This window comes from Diaphorina citri, unplaced genomic scaffold (assembly GCF_000475195.1).
Source record: "Diaphorina citri unplaced genomic scaffold, Diaci psyllid genome assembly version 1.1 scaffold871, whole genome shotgun sequence".
In the NCBI taxonomy this organism is placed as follows: Eukaryota; Metazoa; Arthropoda; class Insecta; order Hemiptera; family Psyllidae; genus Diaphorina; species Diaphorina citri.
This window is the reverse complement of record NW_007378303.1, coordinates 36,763-58,011: the sequence shown is the minus strand read 5'-3', so window position 1 is coordinate 58,011 and position 21,249 is coordinate 36,763. Positions and strand designations below refer to the sequence as shown.

The following is a 21,249-nucleotide window of genomic DNA, read 5'->3' as shown; positions in this document are numbered from 1 at the left end:
AACACGTGCTTTCCGGTGGCAATCAGGCAATCTGACTTGTGCCGATTTCAAACAAAAGTTCTTGTAAATTCAGGATATTCTTCCTTAATTTAGAAGGAATTGTCGCCTAATAAGCAAAGAATATGATACGGTGTTAAATATTGACCTCCCAATCACCGGTGTTCTACCTTTCTCAAGCGATTGTCCCGGACGTAAGTAGACTATGTATAACTCTATGTGGCCAGGATCCTTGTAAAATGGTAATCGCCCGTGGTTCAGAGTGAGTTTGAGTTGTAGAACTCCCTCAGCAGACATAAAATCTATTGAGGGAATTTCCTCTATGTGCTGAATATTTGGGCCAAATTTCATCAAGTTTGGACAAATTGTTCCAAAGTTATCACAGAACAAAACAGGCATACAATCTAAATGGAAACTTACCTATCAAGTTGAAAACGAGAACTCACTTTTGTTCCATCATAAATTTATTACCTTTGTTGATATTTTCAGATATACCTACAGTGAAAAATGACTGCTGCAACATCCCTGAAAGAACAGTTGAGGAAACTCAGAGCACCTCAGACCAATCTACTTCGAGATGTCAAGAAGAGAGTGTCATTTATGTTTGATGCAGACAAAGCTGCCACAATCACTCGAGCAACTTTCTATGAAATAGGTTAGTAGATGCAATTTTTATTCATTACATCTAGTGGTGTGTAATTTCAAAGTTAAACCCTTTAAATTTTAGAAGTATCAGTCTTTTAACACACTATCAGTGTTTTAACACACTCTAGCATGCAATGCTAGAGTGTGACTCCAATTTTTCAATTAAATTTTGCCAGAGACCACTACCCTAGTGTATGGCGGATGAAGATGAGATTTTTTATTAGTAGGTATATTGCCATATTCTTTTTCAATTTATTTACTGGTGTTCTAGGAGGTAGGTAGGATTTTTTTATTTTATTGTTCAGATCAATTCAATCTTGAGCTCAATAAACTTTGAGCTGAACCCTCCTCGTCTAAAACTTTAGCAGAATAGCTCAAATTGTTTTTCCGAAATCAGCTGATTGAAGTTTAAACTTGCCTGTGCTCTAGCGGAAAATTTAGTTAACTAAAAATTCATGCAACGGGCCCCACAAAATATGCCTACGATTTGAGCGCTACTAGCGGAAAATTGCGCAGTAATAAATGTAAACAAAAACACGTGCTCTTGCTCTCCTGTGCTTTATTTGACTTGTGCCGATTTCAAACAAAAGTTCTTGTAAATTCAGGATATTCTTCCTTATTCCTTAATTTAGAAGGAATTGTAGCCTAATAAGCAAAGAATATGATACGGTGTTAAATATTGACCTCCCAATCACCAGTGTTCTACCTTTCTCAAGCGATTGTCCCGGACGTAAGTAGACTATGTATAACTCTATGTGACCAGGATCCTTGTAAAATGGTAATCGCCTGTGGTTCAGAGTAAGTTTGAGTTGTAGAACTCTCTCAGCAGACATAAAATCTATTGAGGGAATTTCCTTCATGTGCTGAATATTTGGGCCAAATTTCATCAAGTTTGGACAAATTGTTCAAAGTTATCATAGAACAAAACAGGCATACAATCTAAATGGAAACTTACCTATCAAGTTGAAAATGAGAACTCACTTTTGTTCCATGTTCCATCATATTACCTTTGTTGATATTTTCAGATATACCTACAGTGAAAAATGACTGCTGCAACATCTCTGAAAGAACAGTTGAGGAAACTCAGAGCACCTCAGACCAATCTTCTTCGAGATGTCAAGAAGAGAGTGTCATTTATGTTTGATGCAGACAAAGCTGCCACAATCACTCGAGCAACTTTCTATGAAATAGGTTAGTAGATGCAATTTATATTCATTACATCTAGTGGTGTGTAATTTCAAAGATAAACCCTTTAAATTTTAGAAGTATCATTCTTTTAATACACTATCAGTGTTTTAACACACTTTAGCATGCAATGCTAGAGTGTGACTCCAATTTTTCAATCAAATTTTGCCAGAGACCACTACCCTAGCATATGGCGGATGAAGATGAGATTTTTTATTAGTATATTGCCATATTCTTTTTCGATTTATTTACTGGTGTTGTAATAATAGTACTTTAAAACTTTTGATTTCTTATTTTTCAAGCATTTTTGATTTCCATTATGGTATTTTCAATTTTGTATATGTACAATTTGTGTGAATAAAATTTATGTCGTGAGAGAAAATTTTTTGTGTTCCTTGCAGTAATTATGTTAGCTTGTTGAATTGTAATAATAGTACTTTTAAAACTTTTGATTTTTTATTTTTTCAGGGAAAAGTGGCCTGAATGAGCTGATTGCATTAGACAGCAGTTTTGAAAAGTTTGCAGACTCCTTATTCAATGAATCAACTCTCTACTTCCAAAGAACTGTAGAAAGCAAAGAGGTCAATGTAGACATTGACATTCAGATCAAGGAGCTTCTTTATCATTTGATTCCTTACTTCTCTATCAGACCAGCTCATTGTGTTTTGGAATGGCTCATTGTCAGGTAGTTACCAATAAATTCATAGCTCAGTCTTGGTTGTCATTGTTGTTGAATCACCATACTCATCCAGTAATTGTGATTCTTAGAAAGCAAAGAGGTCAATGTAGACATTGACATTCAGATCAAGGAGCTTCTTTATCATTTGATTCCTTACTTCTCTATCAGACCAGCACATTGTGTTTTGGAATGGCTCATTGTCAGGTAGTTACCAATTAATTCATAGCTCAGTCTTGGTTGTCATTGTTGTTGAATCACCATACTCATCCAGTAATTGTGATTCCAACTTATTAAGTGGATGAAACTTCTTGAACAGAGGGTTTGTGTTCAAGTCTTATCCAGTGGATCTCAAGCCTCAGTTGAAAGTTGGACCTTGGCTCAAAATATGTATTGCTACAACCTATCTCATTTATTTTATATTTAAGTAAAAAATAAACAAGATAATTTTTAATTTCCAGGTACAATATTCACATGTTCAACACAGACGACCTCATGTTCTTCCTACTCCCATACTATCACACCAAACTGTTTGCCCGTGCTCTCCAAGTGGTTGATATTCGGAGTCATGCTAGCCGATGGAGTTGGCTGTATAAGGTGCGCAAGGAGTGTATTCCACTGGATAGAACTACTCTGTTCATGAGATGCTCAAATGATGCATTTCTGTTGAAGTTGATTTGTCACAAAACTGAGGAAGCTGTGCAGGTAAGAAACATAGACAAATAGGAAAGTTGGCTCTTCCGAGACAACCAGTGTGTTGTAACATATGTGGGAGAGATACTAAGTGGTAAGGTGTATCATCATGTACTGGATAGTCTAGTTATTACCAATTAATTCATAGCTCAGTCTTGGTTGTCATTGTTGTTGAATCACCATACTCATCCAGTAATTGTGATTCTAACTTCTTGAACAGAGGGTTTGTGTTCAAGTCTTATCCAGTGGATCTCAAGCCTCAGTTGAAAGTTGGACCTTGGCTCAAAATATGTATTGCTACAACCTATCTCATTTATTTTATATTTAAGTAAAAAATAAACAAGATAATTTTTAATTTCCAGGTACAATATTCACATGTTCAACACAGACGACCTCATGTTCTTCCTACTCCCATACTATCACACCAAACTGTTTGCCCGTGCTCTCCAAGTGGTTGATATTCGGAGTCATGCTAGCCGATGGAGTTGGCTGTATAAGGTGCGCAAGGAGTGTATTCCACTGGATAGAACTACTCTGTTCATGAGATGCTCAAATGATGCATTTCTGTTGAAATTGATTTGTCACAAAACTGAGGAAGCTGTGCAGGTAAGAAACTAGACAAATAGGAGAGTTGTTTTTTTTTTTATGTGAGACTGACTGCTCAAGGTCAATTTTGGTTTTCATGCCCTGTCTTTTCACAGAGATTTCAGCCAGCTCCTCAATTATTCTCATAATGTGAGTACTCCAAAAGTGCCAGCAGGTGTTAGATGGTCACCCCCTAGATACCACTCTATTTGTCAAGGGCCTAGGTTTACCTTGCCCTTGGGATCAATTTAATTTCAACATGCTTTTGCTATTCAACATGCTTTATTGCTGTCTAAAATAGCAATTTTTTACTTTCTAATGGATTAATTAATGCTCCAGATGTTTCATGTTTCATATCTACGTACTCTCATCCTCTTCAGTCTCATCCTAGCAGTGTGTTGTTTACAGATGTTGGACATTGACCATTAGGCCATTTTCTTATGCACATCCCATTCTACATTGGAACTGCTGGCTTCCAAGGTTGGACAGGAATTCAGGTGTGCTTGGTTCATGGGAAAGTTAAGGGAACATAAAGGACAGTTAGAAGAGTTTTTTTTTATTATTATTGTAGTATAAGTACTTAAATGAGGTATATTCTTTTCTATTTTACTTCTCTGCAGATGTCCACTTCCCCGGCTAAACTATCCACTCTCATCAACTTCTACACCTTGTGTCTGGTGGGTGTGATTCAGAATGCTTCTCCTCTTGAGGATCTGCACATCTCTCACATGGTCCCGTCCCTGATTCGTGCTCTAGAGTCCGGGGTTCGAACCTTTGTCCTGTCAGCTTTTGTGGTTCTCAATTTCATGATGGCTAAAACCAAACTCAAGCCTAAAGTCGTCAAGAGCTTCGTGAAGAAAGCTTTGAAGGTGAGCATAAGTATTGCTTTATTTAGACTGTTAAGTCTTAGCTTAGGACAAGTTGTTCCATTATACTAACAGTTTAATAGAGCATCTCTTCATTGATATAATTTTCTTTACAGTGAGTGCACTTTAACCCCCTGTGGTGACTGTGGGTGCTTGAAAAATGAACCGTTTTTGTGCCATATGGGGATAAAGTATGCAAAAAATTGCAATCCATCTGGAAAACTAGTCTTTCAAATTCGCTGAATATTTGCAGAGTAATTTCTTTTAAGGCTGTAGATCAAAAGGGCCAGTGTGTTGTTGAAGAGTAAGTTACATACATATTTTAGGATCTGAGTCAATAACTGAGTAGTCCACTGAAAAGAGTGGAAGAAGTACCTAGTATTTTTTGCTTTTAACTCACTCACTGTCAACACATCCACGCCGACCTTATTTAAATAGGACAAGGCTAGGAAGAAGAAGAAGAAGAAGACTGTTAACACATCTGAAGACTGTTAACACTGATAGGTACATCTCTAATTTCTCCCTCCATTTTCTCCCCAGGTTAAAATGAACGTCCACGAAGAGCAAACCCTCCTGTTTCTGTCCATCTATCAGAAATACCCCGGCCTCATTCTACCTCCTGTATCACTCAAAACTCTTGCTAAGAAAGAATGGTTCATCAAGAGTCTGATGAAAATCTCTCAGAATCCAGCCGGATATGATGTGTTGCCATTGTGCTATCAAGTGATCAAACAGTGTATCATGTATGTGAAGCAACACCAGAAACCTGGGATGAGTGACGAGGAGGGGGAAATGCTGAAGAAAATCAAGCTGCTTGGTAAGGGAAAGTTTGTTTACTTAGTATGTTCGACATGGTCTATATCTAGGGCTGAAAAGTTGAGACTTTTAAAACACAAACAATTGACCTCCGGTCGAGGAAAACTTCAGGTCAGCAGCTAACCTGCAGGTCGTTGTTATACTCCATTTTTCATAATACTAGTCCTAAAAGCACTAACTCTAAACCTGGGGGTGATGGGTTCTCTAATGCCGGCCAAAGTGGAAACTTTCTCACCAAACTTTTTCGTTTCCAGATAGGTAAATAGGTACTTGAGGATGTAGAAGAATGTGTTTTGATGTAGTGCGAAAGCCGTTCCATGTCCGTGGTCCAAGTAGACTGCAGAAGTGAAGGGACTTTTCAGTCTCATTCTGGCAAGATAAACAAGGAGCAAGCGGATGTAAGTTCTGCACAAAGTAAGTACTGGGCAGGAATGTTAGTTCAATGCTATGATATTCTTGACAAGATCAATGCGCTTATTGATTCGACTGTATTTGTCAACGTGATTAGGAAGTTGTTGAAACACAAGACGTTATCTCTGAGGAAGAGATGTTTGGATATGTTGAACTGGAGACTTCAACAGAAGCATATCTTTCAACAGGAGGACTTGCTTAAACTAGTGAAACCACTTGTTAGTCTTGCAGTGAATAGTGAACAGGTGACAAGTATTGAAGCACAACTCAATCAACAGACAGCACTCATCTCTCTGAAACTATTTGTGAGAACGATTGGTGAAGAACATACAGATATCTTCATTGATATTGTGAACCAGTTGATGGAAGTCTTTGAGAAACAGCATGAGCCTCCAGTCACTGCTTCTCTCATCCTATGTATCGCAGAGATGTGTTCTGTACTCAAAGCGCACACACTCACTATTCTACCCACCTTCATGCCCAAGCTCATATCATGTCTAAGTTGTCACCAGTCTTGTGACGTCATTACGCTAGGTGTGGTCAGTTCTCTGCTGAAAGTAGTGGAACACTTGTCCATGTTCATGAGTCCCTACCTCATGGATATACTAGCTGAGGTGTGTGTTCTAGATACAGCATCCTGGAGTGATACAAGCAAGGGCGTTGCTATCCGTACCAAGCTCGGTTATCTCAAGTCTAAGCTGGCCAATGATATACCAGGTCGTGTGCTCATGTCCAGTGTTGCCGCGTGTTACGCCCGACTCATTGCTTCTAAGAATTACCAAGCCACGACAACACTGCTTCATATATTAGGAGATAGTTTCTCATCCTCTGGGTTCTTGTATAACAATGAAGTGACAGATTTCTTCATCAATGCGTTGGATTTCCGAGTGGTTCACTCTGATGTAGGAGAAGACAACATCAGTATTGTAGAAGCAAGTGTTATCTCTGCCTTTGTCAAACTCGTTCTCAAACTATCCGAGTCCAACTTCAAGCCGTTGTTCAACAAGTTGTATGACTGGGCATTCCGTGCTAGCAATGAGATGTACAAGGATCGTGTTATTACATTCTTCATACTCACCAGTCATGTTGCTGAAGCACTCAAGAGTTTGTTTGTACTGTTTGCCGGCGTTATTGTCAAGGATTGCTCTGTTATTCTTGATAAAACTCAAGTTGCTAAACATGCTGAATTATATCTGCCTGAGAAAGAGAAGAATGCAATCCTACTGGATGCTGTATTGGCCACACTACTCAACTATCCGAGTCCAACTTCAAGCCGTTGTTCAACAAGTTGTATGACTGGGCATTCCGTGCTAGCAATGAGATGTACAAGGATCGTGTCATTACATTCTTCATACTCACCAGTCATGTTGCTGAAGCACTCAAGAGTTTGTTTGTTCTGTTTGCCGGTGTTATTGTCAAAAACTATCCGAGTCCAACTTCAAGCCGTTGTTCAACAAGTTGTATGACTGGGCATTCCGTGCTAGCAATGAGATGTACAAGGATCGTGTTATTACATTCTTCATACTCACCAGTCATGTTGCTGAAGCACTCAAGAGTTTGTTTGTACTGTTTGCCGGCGTTATTGTCAAGGATTGCTCTGTTATTCTTGATAAAACTCAAGTTGCTAAACATGCTGAATTATATCTGCCTGAGAAAGAGAAGAATGCAATCCTGCTGGATGCTGTCCTGGCCACACTACTGAGTATATTCACACATGATGTTCATCAGTTCATGACCAAGGAACGGTTCAATCTCCTCATGCAACATCTGGTGGATCAACTTGAGAATAAACTTCCTGACTATGAGGCTCGGTGTAGACGTCTTGTACAGCCCTGCATTGTACAGTTTGCAGCCAGCAGCAGTGACGATCTGCAATGGAAGAATCTCAACTATGAGATCTTACTCAAGACGAGGGATAATGATAGTTACGTACGTCTTATGTCACTAGAGTGTGTGCTGCTATTGGCTACCAAGCTAGGTGACAATTTCCTGCCTCTGTTACCGGAGACAGTACCATTCCTGGCGGAACTTCTGGAGGATGAGAATGAACATGTGGAGAAAGCGTGCCATAAGGTGGTACAAGAAATGGAACAGTTGCTAGGAGAACCTATATCCAAATATTTCTAGATATGTTTGCTATCTCTAGGTATGCATTACCCACTAGTACGTGCACGAGACCAAAAATTCAATATTATAATACATAATGTAGAAGGGAATTTATTTTTTGGAAATTAATCTACCTTGTACACAGAAAATCCCAGATCCTGAACAATTTTCTCTCGTCTGTTTCTCAGTCTAAAAATTAAAACCACCTTACCGAAATGGCTCACTCAACAAAATGTACACTAGTGTGCCTGTACTGTACTCATTACACAAATTTTGTGTAGAACCTTAATAAGGCCGGGATTTGACGAAATAATGTTTTAGTCTAAAGGTGTGTCCACACCTTAACAGTCCAATGTTTCTTCCCTATTGACAAGAGTGTCAAATTCCAACATCTGTTAAGTTCTAAATTTCAAAATTTATTTTAATACAGTAGATCAAAAGGGCCAGTGTGTTGTTGAAGAGTAAGTTACATACATATTTTAGGATCTGAGTCAATAACTGAGTAGTCCACTGAAAATTGTGGAAGTGGTTATTTTTAAACTCACTCACTATTAACACATCTCTTATTTCTCCCTCCATTTTCTCCCCAGGTTAAAATGAACGTCCACGAAGAGCAAACCCTCCTGCTTCTGTCCATCTATCAGAAATATCCCGGCCTCATTCTACCTCCAGTGTCACTCAAAACTCTTGCTAAGAAAGAATGGTTCATCAAGAGTCTGATGGCTGGGACTACATGTCCCATTTTGACAGTCTAAAATATCTACTCAATAGACCACTAATTATAAGAAGATATAACTATGTGCAATAAATATACAAAACATATTTGGAGCATCACAAATACATGTCTTTATTTTTTTATGTATTCAATAGAAAAACAGATTGGGCTAAGAACCAGATTTCCAAGTTGAGTAGGTTACCTCCAGATCCCAAAAAGTCATCCACACTAACCAACCAATCAAGTTGGTGAGAGATAGTGTAAATTTAGTACTCAAAATAGAGGATCTTCTGCTTGGTTGAGAGCCAAACAATGTAATGTATGTGAAGCAACACCAGAAACCTGGGATGAGTGACGAGGAGGGGGAAATGCTGAAGAAAATCAAGCTGCTTGGTAAGGGAAAGTCTGTTTACTTAGCCTGTTCGACATGGTCTATATCTAGGGCTGAAAAGTTAAGACTTTTAAAAAACAATTGACCTCCGGTCGAGGAAAACTTCAGGTCAGCAGCTAACCTGCAGGTCATTGTTATACTCCATTTTTCATAATACTAGTCCTAAAAGCACTAACTCTAAACCTGGGGGTGATGGGTTCTCTAATCCCGGCCAAAGTGGAAACTTTCTCACCAAACTTTTTCGTTTCCAGATAGGTAAATAGGTACTTGAGGATGTAGAAAAATGTGTTTTGATGTAGTGCGAAAGCGGTTCCGTGTCCGTGGTCCAAGTAGACTGCAGGAGTGAAGGGACTTTTCAGTCTCATTTTGGCGGTATAAACAAGGTATATTCTATTCTACATTTTTCCTATCTTTCTTTGTTTTCTCTTTCTATTTTTTTGTCTTCTTTTTAGAAAGCTTACATGATTCCGTGTCTCTTCTTTCAGGAATGCACGTTCTTCTCAACATCAAGTTCGATCAGGAAGAAGTCATCAACATTCTGGAGATGATCAAGGATTCTGCGTCTGTCCAACCAAAGGCTGATGATGACGAAAAGTCAGATGTAGAGTCAAAATCAGACCACGAGACAAAGGTTGACGAGATTGATGTCGAGGGTCTCGTCAAGTATTGTTCGAGATTGGTACAGACATTGGAGTCCCAGTATCCGAATGCGTGGGATGGATTCATTTATAAATATACGACGGAGCGGGATTCGAACCTGAGCGAAATACAGAGGCGTGTGCTCACCCTCAATATTGATCAGAGCTCACATGCCGAGGTAAGTTAGAAAATAAGAATAGAATAAAATATGAATTTAATAAAGAGGTGCTCTATTAAACTGTTGGTATACTGGAACAACTTGTTCTAAGCTGACAGTCTAAATAAAGCACTACATACTACCCTGCTTATACTGCCAATATGAATTTAATAAAGAGGTGCTCTATTAAACTGTTGGTATAATGGAACAACTTGTTCTAAGCTGACAGTCTAAATAAAGCACTACATACTGCCCTGCTTATACTGCTAGAATTAGACTGAAATGTCCCTTTACTCCCACAGTCACAGTCTAAATAAAGTCAAGTATTTGGAAGAAATATTTTTTAAACTGAGATTGAATGAACATGTGGAGAAAGCGTGCCATAAGGTGGTACAAGAAATGGAACAGTTGCTAGGAGAACCTATATCCAAATATTTCTAGATAATTATGTTTTCTATCTCTAGGTATGCATTACCCACTAGTACGTGCACGAAACCAAAAATTCAATATTATAATACATAATGTAGAAGGGAATTTTTTTTTGGAAATTAATCTACCTTGTACACAGAAAATCCCAGATCCTGAACAATTTTCTCTCGTCTGTTTCTCAGTCTAAAAATTAAAACCACCTTACTGAAATCCGAAATGGCTCACTCAACAAAATGTACACTTGTGTACCTGTACTGTACTCATTACACAAACTTTGTGTAGAACCTTAATAAGGCCGGGATTTGACGAAATAATGTTTTAGTCTAAAGGTGTGTCCACACATGGTCGACGGCCGGTCGACCACGTGTGGAGACACCTGTGTGGACACACCTTAACAGTCCAATGTTTCTTCCCTATTGACAAGAGTGTCAAATTCCAACATCTGTTAAGTTCTAAATTTCAAAATTTATTTTAATACATATATTGTCAGTATTGATATTAATAGTTTGGCGCGCTTTCTCAATATATCGGCCCTGATCCAGTGAATGATGTGTGTACCTATCATGTTGTTCCTATCTATTCATTTCAGGTTTACCTCAAGTTAACAGATAGCAAGGCACTGCTTCGTGCTGAAACAGTTAAATATCTAATTCTACTGCATTTTACTTTCTTTTTTTAAATGGACAGAAAATAAGATACCTACCCAACCAGGACATTTAACCTTTTTTAGAGGCACAGGTACCTACTTAAAACCTATGAGCTCCCTAGATAGATTTTTTTTTAGAAATGTGATCGAGGGAACTGAGGGTCTTATCACCCCGAAATCTAAGAGAGAAGGACTAGATATAAGAAAACACACCGATCCGAGAACGAACCTTATCTGCTTAGGTTGTGATAAGGCCCTCTCAGGTGGGAATGGGAATCAAACCCACGATCTAGCGCTTATGGCAGTTATGGCGGACCACTGACTCGTAGAATCTCAATTTTTACTAATTTGAATATTTTGAATTTATAATAGCGCTTATGGCAGTTATGGCGGACCACTGACTCGTAGAATCTCAATTTTTACTAATTTGAATATTTTGAATTTATAAATATAGGTAGGGTAAGTTGGCGTATGGTACAGGTGGGCCAATAAATGGTACGTTTTTTAGGTGGGCGAATAAATGGTACACTTACCCTATGTAAATTAAATTGGCTAATCGATTTTCGAGAAGCCTTCAAAAAATAGAAGAATAAGAAGAATTTCTTGATTAATTCAACTTAGAAGAAGAATAGAAGAAACGATGAAAGGTTTTTTGAATCGTCTGTACGGTTTGGTAGGAACAAATAAAGTGAGAAGTTATACTATCCATTTTATTCTACAACTTTATTGAAGCGCGTAACTTTTATTTTCACACCTTCCTAGATAGTAGGTATTTATGCTCAATGAAAAGTTTTAGGCCAAAAAGTGCTTAAAATGCTTTTATTTTTATGTACGTAGGCTACCTACCTATGGTATCAGATTTTCACACCTTCCTAGATAGTAGGTATTTATGCTCAATGAAAAGTTTTAGGCCAAAAAGTGCTTAAAATGCTTTTATTTTTATGTAAGTAGGCTACCTACCTATGGTATCAGAAAAAAAAAAATAAAATAAAAATACTAGGTAGGTACCTTGGTTTGAAAAAAGAGCACCTTGTCGTAATTTTCTAAACACCCTATACCCGTGACGTACAAAAGTAAACAAGGAGGGGAAATGGATCGAATGGAGCAAGAGGGGAGGGGAGAGTGCAAAAAAATAAAAATTTAAATTTGAATTGAATGGAATTTTTTTTTTTTCCTCTTTAATTTTTTTTTATGATTTTATGGAATTTTTAATTACCTATCTATGTAGTATTGCCCATTGCCTGTCGTTTCTATGTGATCAATGAATTATCAGTTTTCCAAAACAGTATTGAGATTAAGATAAGATTGTTAATACAGTGATGCTGATGGACATAAGAACCAAGATAAAAGTGTGAAACAAAAACCACTTGTGGCTGATTAGAGGACTGTGTTATCAAATTTTTATGCCATTGAGAAGGTATGTAGCTACTTATGTTGTTTGCCAACATAAGTACCTACCTGGCAGTTTCACTGCATTGTATGTAATCGTGATAAGAAATGCAGTGATACCTCTCACTTGCAACAGTATTCTGTATTGTTAAGATGTTAGTTAAATGCTTCAGTTACTTATTTCTTTGGTTTTTGTCTTAGAGGAGAGTTGATTTTCATAATTTTCATTGTTGTGATTTATACATTGTCCAATGTTTACTGTATTCAATATCCTTGGAATTTACAGTATACAAGCGTTGATTGGAAAGCTGAACCCTTGAGGTCACATAAGAGACCTGGGCCAGCTGGCAATTTTGCAGATCTCTCTCATAACTAGAGAGAGGTAGGTTGTTCAAACACCTACCCAACAGCCTTTGGTTCATAAGAGTTGCCGTATTCTTCTGTTAGTCAGGTTTGCAATCTTATGTTAAATGTTTTTTGTTAACCTTTTAGCATCCATCTTCAAGCATTCTTAGAGGCAAACAAACACTGTAAAATGAGATTGTAGTCCTAGCGTAAGACAAAACATATTTTAATCCAACATTCCATTGATTTTTGGATCTAAGCATTGTTCAAAAAATCTTAAAATGGATTTCACCAATTTATTTCAGCCTCTAGAAGAGGGGTTTCTAACTTCCATGTGTATGCAGACCACATGCTAAAGCTGAACCCTTGAGGTCACATAAGAGACCTGGGCCAGCTGGCAATTTTGCAGATCTCTCTCATAACTAGAGAGAGGTAGGTTGTTAAAACACCTACCCAACAGCCTTTGGTTCATAAGAGTTGCTGTGTTCTTCTGTTAGTCAGGTTTGCAATCTTATGTTAAATGTTTTTTGTTAACCTTTAAGCATCATCCATCTTCAAGCATTCTTAGAGGCAAACAAACACTGTAAAATGAAATTGTAGTCCTGGCGTAAGACAAAACATGTTTTAATCCAACATTCCATTGATTTTTGGATCTAAGCATTGGTCAAAAAATCTTGAAATGGATTTCACCACTTTATTTCAGCCCCTAGAACAGGGGTTTCTAACTTCCATGTGTATGCAGGCCACATGCTACATTGGGAGGTACTTTGCAGGCCACATACATAGGGGAGCATTGTAGGAAACCTCCCCCCCCCAAAGTTTCAGAAATGCAGTCTGACTTAATTTTGAGCACTGCAGGCGAAAGCAAACAAGCTGTTAGGGGCTAAAAAGATAAAAGTTGGTGAAACCCACCCCTACAGTTATTTAATTCCATTATGTGATTTCTCCGCAGATGGCTGAAGATGAGTATGATAAAAAGTTTCAAGAAGACCTTGAGAAAGCTCAGGCTCTCAGCTTAAGGGGGGCCCCCCCCCCCCCCCCAAATTTTCAGAAATGCAGTCTGACCAAATTTTGAGCACTGCAGGCAAAAGCAAAAGATAAAAAGAAAGTTGGTGAGATAAAAAGAAAGTTGGTGAAACCCACCCCTATAGTTATTTAATTCCATTATGTGATTTCTCCGCAGATGGCTGAAGATGAGTATGATAAAAAGTTTCAAGAAGACCTCGAGAAAGCTCAGGCACTCAGCTTGGAGGCTTTGGCATTTGAGGAATTCAGGAAGCGGAAATTTGCAACCGAGTTGAAACAGTATAGCTTGGAGACTTGTAGTAGTTCCAACTCAAACCATGCAAGCAATCAGTCAAGTAGCAGAGGTGAGTAACATTTTCGTGTTGACACTCAATAAAAAAAAAAAAAACTAATTTGACAGTCTCTCTCTGTTTTGACCTTAGCTTGGTTAAGTGATTGGCCATAATTGTCATAATTTCTTAACCAGTTCCACTAACAGGGATATCCCCACCATTTTTTTTTTCTTTTTTCTATAGGCACTTTAATACTACTGACAGTAGGTCATTTGCCCCACCAAATTAACTCTGTCCATTCCATTGGTTTGAGGGATTATTTTCACATGACAAATTTTGTTTTTCAGGCTCAATTCAAAAGAAGACAAGTCTCCAAGAATCTCCTCAGAACACAGAGGTCAAGTGGGAGAAATGTGAGCAAACACAGCCTGTATCCCGACCCAGGCCTGGAGCTCTGACCAAAGGTGAAAACGTAATATTTACCTTTTATCGAGTAGACCTTTTTCTTAAGTGACAGGGTTTTTGTGATGGAGGGAGAGATAAAGAGAGGGGAGAGAGAAAAAAAGAAAGAGAAGAGAGAGAGAGGAGAGAGGGGGAACAGAGGAAGGGGGGAGAGAGAGAGAAAAGGAACAAAAGAGAGACTAGTACAATGTTTGTACTGTCAGAATAGGACTGAAAAATCTAAGAGAGGGTATTTTTTTTATTGTTATAAATTGCCATAAACCTGAGCTGTCCTCAGTTGACACAAATTTGAGCTATTTAATTTACCTTTTATCGAGTAGACCTTTTTCTTAAGTGACAGGGTTTTTGTGATGGAGGGAGAGATAAAGAGAGGGGAGAGAGAAAAAAAAAGAAAGAGAAGAGAGAGGAGAGAGAGAGGGGGAACAGAGGAAGGGGGGAGAGAGAGAGAGAGAAGGAACAAAAGAGAGACTAGTACAATGTTTGTACTGTCAGAATAGGACTGAAAAATCTAAGAGAGGGTATTTTTTTTTATTGTTATAAATTGCCATAAACCTGAGCTGTTACCTCCTCAGGTGACACAAATTTGAGCTATTTTGCAAAAGTTTTAGACGAGGAGGATTCAGATCAAGGTTTATTGAGCTTCTGAAAGAATTGTTAAATGAAATAAAAAATAAGATAAATAATAAATACCTTTTATTTACAGGATTATCCGAGTCCAAACTGACCATGTTGAGACCTCCCCCTCCAGGAGTCAAACGATCCTCTTCTGGTTCTGCAAGTAGTCAACAGGATCTGATATCCTTCACTAGTTGCCGTGACGTCAAAGTTCACGATTTACCGGTATTTTTTTAAATCGATTTATCTCGGGATCTAGAAGTCGTATGTATATTACTAATATTAAATATTAGTAATACCTAATAATATAATCAAATTTTGTAATACCTAATAATAATGGACTCTTGAGTGGAAGGTAACCACAAGGCGGGGTTAACGCCGGAGGCGTTCTCTGCCACGTAACTCTTAGAACTACATTATTATGTGGTCCAGTTATCAAATAAATGAGGATAAAATTCCATGCCTCGGCTGGGATCGACCCCACGCTCTCCTGTTTACCAGGCGATCATCTTGACCACTACGCCGCCAAGGCAGATTTTAGTCACTTATACTCGTATATTGAGCTTTTAGGTATTATGTACCTATGAGGGAAAGTAACCCGTTAATTTACATTCCCCAGGACCAAATGGGAAGTATTGTGTCTCTTCTCGCCCATCTGATAAGGGACATACTACAGACTTCGGGATTGTCATTCTACGACACAGACCACACGAGTCTAATGTAACAGTTGTTTTATTGCTACGAATGGAGAAAGACGAAACATTTATATTTTATTATTATTTTCTGTATATTTCATCTCTAATTTCCATTCGCTCACTTGGAAGAAAACTTCAGTCTACATACCATACTGAATCAGGGTCAGGGACGTCAGGGTGTCTACCAGACCGGAAAACCGGGCATAGTCATAGAAAACCGTAAATTCTGGGAAAGCCAGAACTCTAAAAATAAAAATGTAAAAAAGGCAGGTTAAGTTTTTTTTTCAATCTTGATATCAATTTTATTGCTCCTCACCGAGAATTGAACCCTGACCTGCCATGTGTCAGACCAGTGTGATGACCTGTTGACCCACATGGGTAAATCTGATATCCTTCACTAGTCCTAAGAGCCCCAAGAGTTTCACCACAGACGCCACTGATTCTAACTTTGATGAGTTTACTACTCCTTCTCAATCGTAAGTTTTGTGTGATAATGAGATATTATTGTTTTAGAACTTTTTGTATTAGGTGAGATGTGAGACTCACAAGACCCTAGACTAGAAGTGTACTACTTACTTGGATCAAGTGCTCCCAGTGTGGGAAATGAGATTTAATAAATACCATCTGATATCCTTCACTAGTCCTAAGAGCCCCAAGAGTTTCACCACAGACGCCACTGATTCTAACTTTGATGAGTTTACTACTCCTTCACAATCGTAAGTTTTGTGTGATAATGAGATATTATTGTTTTAGAACTTTTTGTATTAGGTGAGACGTGAGACTCACAAGACCCTAGACTAGAAGTGTACTACTTACTTGGACCAAGTGCTCCCAGTGTGGGAAATGATATTTAATAAATACTTTTTGCACTAGATAAGAAGGATGTAAAAAAAGAGAGGGAGAGAAAGTGTTACCGAAGTTATGAATCAAAAACAAAAACGATGGTGAAACACTCATCATCATCATCTTTTTTTTTTTTTTTTATCTCTTAGGTACATAATACTTATCACTGCAAAATGTGTTCTTATTTCCAGTGTTCAACCTCATCCAATGAGTGCCAACCTGGGCTTTGGTTTGAATTCCATGTGACGATCTGCAATGGAAGAATCTCAACTATGAGATCTTACTCAAGACGAGGGATAATGATAGTTACGTACGTCTTATGTCATTAGAATGTGTGCTGCTATTGGCTACCAAGCTAGGTGACAATTTCCTCCCCCTGTTACCGGAGACAGTACCATTCCTCTGAATTCCACACTGCCCCCTTCCCCCTCCACCTCAATGATGGTGCCTGGTTCCATGTCCCTCCCGTACAATCTTCCCCTGACTCCTCCCAAATACTCAATGTCCCCACCCCCTCCCTATGGGTTCATCCTACCTCAGCCTCCGCAACAAGTATTATCATTGCAAGCCCCCCAACAAACCTTACCCCTGCAAGGTTCACCAATGTTACCCTTGCAAGCTGCCCAAAACCAAATTCCATCCCAATTGCCCCAACATCAAATGGTGAATGTATCCCCAGCAATACCCATGTCCATGTCTACTCCCTATCAGACCTTGGGAGCCTTACCTTCCCAACTACCGCAGTCTCAGCAGTATTTTACACATAACTCCCTTGTACCTGCTAACACTCAATATTCAGCAAGTCCTGCTATAAATCAAAGATTCTGGTCCTAAAATAAGTCGGGATGAAAGGGTTAAAGACTGTTTCAGCCAGCCTAGTTAGCTTAGTTGGTAGTGCGTCTGCCTTGTAAGCGCCAGGCCGCGGGTTCGATTCCCGCCCGGGGCGGATTTTATCCTGATGGGATAATGTTCGTTCTCGGAACGGCTGGCTTTCCTCCTATCCTGTCTTCCTTCTCTCTTCGATTTCGGGACGATAAGACCGTAGCAGTTACAGTTCCCTCTGTCAAACCTCTAAAAAAAAAAAGGAGTATTGAAGGTCTGCCCTGGAGAGATAAGTGGTTCAAAAGGAAATGAGAGTGTTCCCGCTACACACGACACGATTTTTTTCCGAAAGAAATGTTCTCGTAGGTAATGTAATTTAAATGAGTGTTCCCACTTACGCACGACACGATTTTTTCCGAACGACACAAAATGTCCTTGTAGGCAATGTAAGTAATCTAAATGAGAGTGTTCTCACTTACACACGACACGATTTTTTTTTCCTAACCACAAGTGGGAACGGACCTTGTTTAGACTGCGGGAGTAAAGAGACTTTTCAGTCTCATTCTGGCAGTATAAGCAGGGTATATTCTATTCTATTCTATATTTTGTTTGGAAATAATTCCAGCCCCATCCACATCAAGTGAACCTCCGAGTATAGGTTTCGTAACCAGTGGCCTCTCAGACCTGTCTATTCTCAAGGTGGTGGAGAAGAAGGATAACAACAATCTCATCGACTTGAATCTCTGGGAGCCCCCAGGTGCCACCAGCAACGCCGCCACTGATCCTAGTCGTGTTCGGGTCAGCATATTAGAAGCGTTTGACCCCCTGTGCTCCGTGTCTGAGTCACCGGAACCTAACGGACACCCTGGTAAGTCGAGCGAAGTAAAACCATGGTTACCAAAAGGTGTTCAGGCGGTTGCCTGGATGTTAAGCCAAGGTGTTTAGCCCTGAATATCGGAACTATGTTCCTGAATAATGGCCGAACCGTACATTTTTGCCCCTGACGGACTTTTTTGATTTACATACCTAATTAAACATATAACTAAACAAACTTCTTTGATAAGTTTGAGCCAATTGGGTCGAACGGTAAAGCCCTGAGAAACGCGAACTCGCTTTTCATCCTTTGAAAAGTAGACCTTTTTCCTTAAAAAAACGATTGAACTGTACATTTCTGGAAACCCTGAATAGGGACACAGAACTTCTCTGCTAAGTTCGCGCGATGTTCATGTGTCAAATCTTATTGTAGAAAATGAAAGTTGTTACCTGTTACCTACTTTTTTAAAGATGTTTCATAGAGGGAACTGTAACTGCTAAGGTCTTACCGTCCGGAAATTGAAGAGAAAAGGAAGACAGGATAGGAGAAAACCAGCCTTTCCGTGAACGAACATTATCCGTTCAGGATAAAATCCGCCCCGGGCGGGAATCGAACCCTTGGCCTAACGCTTACAAGGCAGACGCGCTACCAACCAAGCTAACCAGGCTGGCAGTTGTTACTATAGTTATTTTATTCTTCTAGCCCCCACGCTGCCGAATATTCCCAACGATCAGGAATCGCAAAGTACAAACAGTATCTACGATCCCTACGACCCTCTCGATTATTTATACTCCAAACCCGTCGAATCCAGCCCTGGTGAACCTGTATATGCTACAGTGTCCAAGCCCACCCCTGCCCTTCCGCCCAAGTTGGAGAAACAACTGTCCACCGAAGGAAGAAAGGTAAGAACGATACTGTTTTTTTTTTCCAAGAGATTTGATAGAGGGAACTGTAACTATTTTATTCTATTACTGAGGTCTCATCGTCCCGAAAGCTAAAGAGGAGGAAGACAAGATGGGATAAAGCAGCCGTTCCGAGAACGAACCTTATCCTTCCGGGATAAATTCGGCCCGGGCGGGAATAGAACCCGCGGCCTAGCGCTTACAAGGCAGACGCGCTACCTACCAAGCTAACTAGGCTGGCTCTGGAGGAATAAAAGTTTGTTCTATTCTTCAGCTCTTTCTATTCTATGACTGGCATAGGGAGCTTCATTTCATAGGTATTGATAAAATGTTTCATATTGTAAGTACCCTTGGTATTCTGCCTCCCCTATTGGTATAGGTAGGGCCATCGGCTATACTTACTTATTTTCCGAGTCCGGAAAAACCAATGTCAAAGTCAAATATTGTGCCAGTGTGTTGGAGTCTTGATTGCAGTTTCATTGGCTGCTTTTAGACTTTTTTTTTTTTTTTTTTTTTTTCTATCAGTAAAACACTTGTGCCAATAATTAATCGATCAGCTGTGACGTTATCTCTTTCCCTCTTCCAGTTCCCAGCCTCTCTCTCTCTCTCTTTTCCTAGATAACAGTAAGATCTGTATGCTATCGCATTCCTACTCACTAGTGCATGGTGAATACCGAAAATCTTATCCACGAATAATTACCTTGTGTATATTACTCGGATAGAACTAGACTGAAAAGTCCAATCGCATCGCCTGGATAGAGGGACTGGACTAAAAAGTCTCTTCACCCGGAATATAGGGAATGGACCGAAAAGTCCTTTCACCCGAATTAGGACAAGGACTGAAATGTTCTTTCACATGAGTTTTCCTAATGATCGCATTAACGTGCCGTGAAAAATCATTTGTCCAACAAAGTCAGTTAAATGTCTGTTAAATAAATGTCACACGCGTGCGTAGTGTACCCTTTTTCCTGTGTTAACACACGAAATCGACACGCAATCGCGCGTGTTTATTTTCATTCGTCCTGTTTAATGCGTGTTACATAACCTTTAATGCGTGTCAATGGCTATATCCCTTATAGCGCGCGTCTTTGGATTTCTTCCTGAGGTTTGTTTAATATTTTCTACTTGGGTATATTACTAATATTAAATATTAGTAATACCTAATAATATAATCAAATTTTGTAATACCTAATAATAATGGACTCTTGAGTGGAAGGCAACCACAAGGCGGGGTTAACGCCGGAGGCGTTCTCTACCACGTAACTCTTAGAACTCCGTTATTATGTGGTCAAGTTATCAAATAAATGAGGATAAAATTCCATGCCTCGGCTGGGATCGACCCCACGCTCTCCTGTTTACCAGGCGATCATCTTGACCACTACGCCGCCAAGGCAGATTTTAGTCACTTATACTCGCATATTGAGCTTTTACATAGGTATTATGTACCTATGAGGGAAAGTAACACGTTAATTTACATTCCCCAGGACCAAATGGGAAGTACATATTGTGTCTCTTCTCGTCCATCTGGTAAGGGACATACTACAGACTACGGGATTGTCATTCTACGACACAGACCACACTAGTCTAATGTAACAGTTGTTTCATTGCTACGAATGAAGAAAGGCGAAACATTTATATTTTATTTATTATTTTCTGTATATTTCATCTGTAATCTCCATTCTTACTGAATCAGGGTCAGAGACGTCAGGGTGTCTACCAGACTGGAAAACCGGGCATAGTCAGACAAAACCGTAAATTCTGGGAAAGCCAGAAATCTAAAAATAAAAATGTAAAAAAGGCAGGTTAAGTTTTTTTTTTTCAATCTTGATATCAATTTTATCGCTCCTCACCGAGAATTGAACCCTGACCTGCCATGTGTCAGACCAGTGTGATGACCTGTTGACCCACATGGGTAGTGGTGATTTACGTTGTAGACTTTGAGTCATTGTTTTATGACATCACATGGGTCTTCTAGTCAGGCCGTATCCAGGATTTTGTCGAGAGGGGGGGGGGGTGGGCGAGGGTCCAAACACTATGGACGGGGGTGGGATACTCCAAATTTTCGGAGCCTGGCCTAGAGTAAATGGGAAAAATTTGAGCTCGAGGG

At 39.3% G+C, this 21,249-nt stretch overlaps 3 protein-coding genes and 1 long non-coding RNA gene across 4 annotated transcripts; all 4 read left to right on the top strand.

Moving 5' to 3' along the window:
• The first annotated feature begins 1,215 nt into the window (after positions 1–1,215).
• Positions 1,216–8,187, top strand: LOC103512663 (HEAT repeat-containing protein 1). The gene is made up of 9 exons (XM_026826074.1): positions 1,216–1,372; positions 1,668–1,833; positions 2,296–2,408; positions 2,607–2,710; positions 2,965–3,208; positions 4,402–4,650; positions 5,188–5,464; positions 5,800–7,134; positions 7,259–8,187. Exons 2-9 carry the CDS (start codon positions 1,686–1,688, stop codon positions 7,999–8,001), a joined length of 3,213 nt encoding a protein of 1,070 aa, XP_026681875.1. The 5' UTR covers positions 1,216–1,372; positions 1,668–1,685; the 3' UTR covers positions 8,002–8,187.
• Positions 8,188–8,706: 519 nt separating this feature from the next.
• On the top strand, positions 8,707–13,710 carry LOC113468846. Its single transcript, XM_026826073.1, has 4 exons — positions 8,707–9,088; positions 9,572–9,903; positions 10,901–10,968; positions 13,644–13,710. Exons 1-4 carry the CDS (start codon positions 9,013–9,015, stop codon positions 13,708–13,710), a joined length of 543 nt encoding a protein of 180 aa, XP_026681874.1. The 5' UTR covers positions 8,707–9,012.
• LOC113468845 (vacuolar protein-sorting protein bro1-like) lies at positions 12,512–17,438 on the top strand. Its single transcript, XM_026826072.1, has 7 exons — positions 12,512–12,797; positions 13,875–14,061; positions 14,337–14,453; positions 15,155–15,241; positions 16,144–16,237; positions 16,796–16,846; positions 17,018–17,438. Exons 2-7 carry the CDS (start codon positions 13,875–13,877, stop codon positions 17,436–17,438), a joined length of 957 nt encoding a protein of 318 aa, XP_026681873.1. The 5' UTR covers positions 12,512–12,797.
• A 619-nt stretch (positions 17,439–18,057) lies between these two features.
• LOC113468843 lies at positions 18,058–19,130 on the top strand. Its single transcript, XR_003392454.1, has 2 exons — positions 18,058–18,294; positions 18,943–19,130. It is a non-coding gene; the product is annotated as an uncharacterized LOC113468843 (long non-coding RNA).
• The last annotated feature ends 2,119 nt before the right edge of the window (positions 19,131–21,249 follow it).

Bases quoted from the DNA above. Each gene is read 5' to 3' on its own strand.
- LOC103512663 (XM_026826074.1), top strand. From the start codon at position 1,686: ATGACTGCTGCAACATCTCTGAAAGAACAGTTGAGGAAACTCAGAGCA. The intron at 2,711-2,964 runs GTAGTTACCAAT...TTTAATTTCCAG, and splicing joins TTGGAATGGCTCATTGTCAG to GTACAATATTCACATGTTCA. The intron at 5,465-5,799 runs GTAAGGGAAAGT...TGGTCCAAGTAG, and splicing joins GAAGAAAATCAAGCTGCTTG to ACTGCAGAAGTGAAGGGACT.
- LOC113468846 (XM_026826073.1), top strand. From the start codon at position 9,013: ATGTATGTGAAGCAACACCAGAAACCTGGGATGAGTGACGAGGAGGGG. The intron at 9,904-10,900 runs GTAAGTTAGAAA...TATTCATTTCAG, and splicing joins ATCAGAGCTCACATGCCGAG to GTTTACCTCAAGTTAACAGA. The intron at 10,969-13,643 runs GCATTTTACTTT...ATTTCTCCGCAG, and splicing joins GTTAAATATCTAATTCTACT to ATGGCTGAAGATGAGTATGA.
- LOC113468845 (XM_026826072.1), top strand. From the start codon at position 13,875: ATGGCTGAAGATGAGTATGATAAAAAGTTTCAAGAAGACCTCGAGAAA. The intron at 14,062-14,336 runs GTGAGTAACATT...TTTGTTTTTCAG, and splicing joins CAATCAGTCAAGTAGCAGAG to GCTCAATTCAAAAGAAGACA. The intron at 14,454-15,154 runs GTGAAAACGTAA...TTTTATTTACAG, and splicing joins GCCTGGAGCTCTGACCAAAG to GATTATCCGAGTCCAAACTG.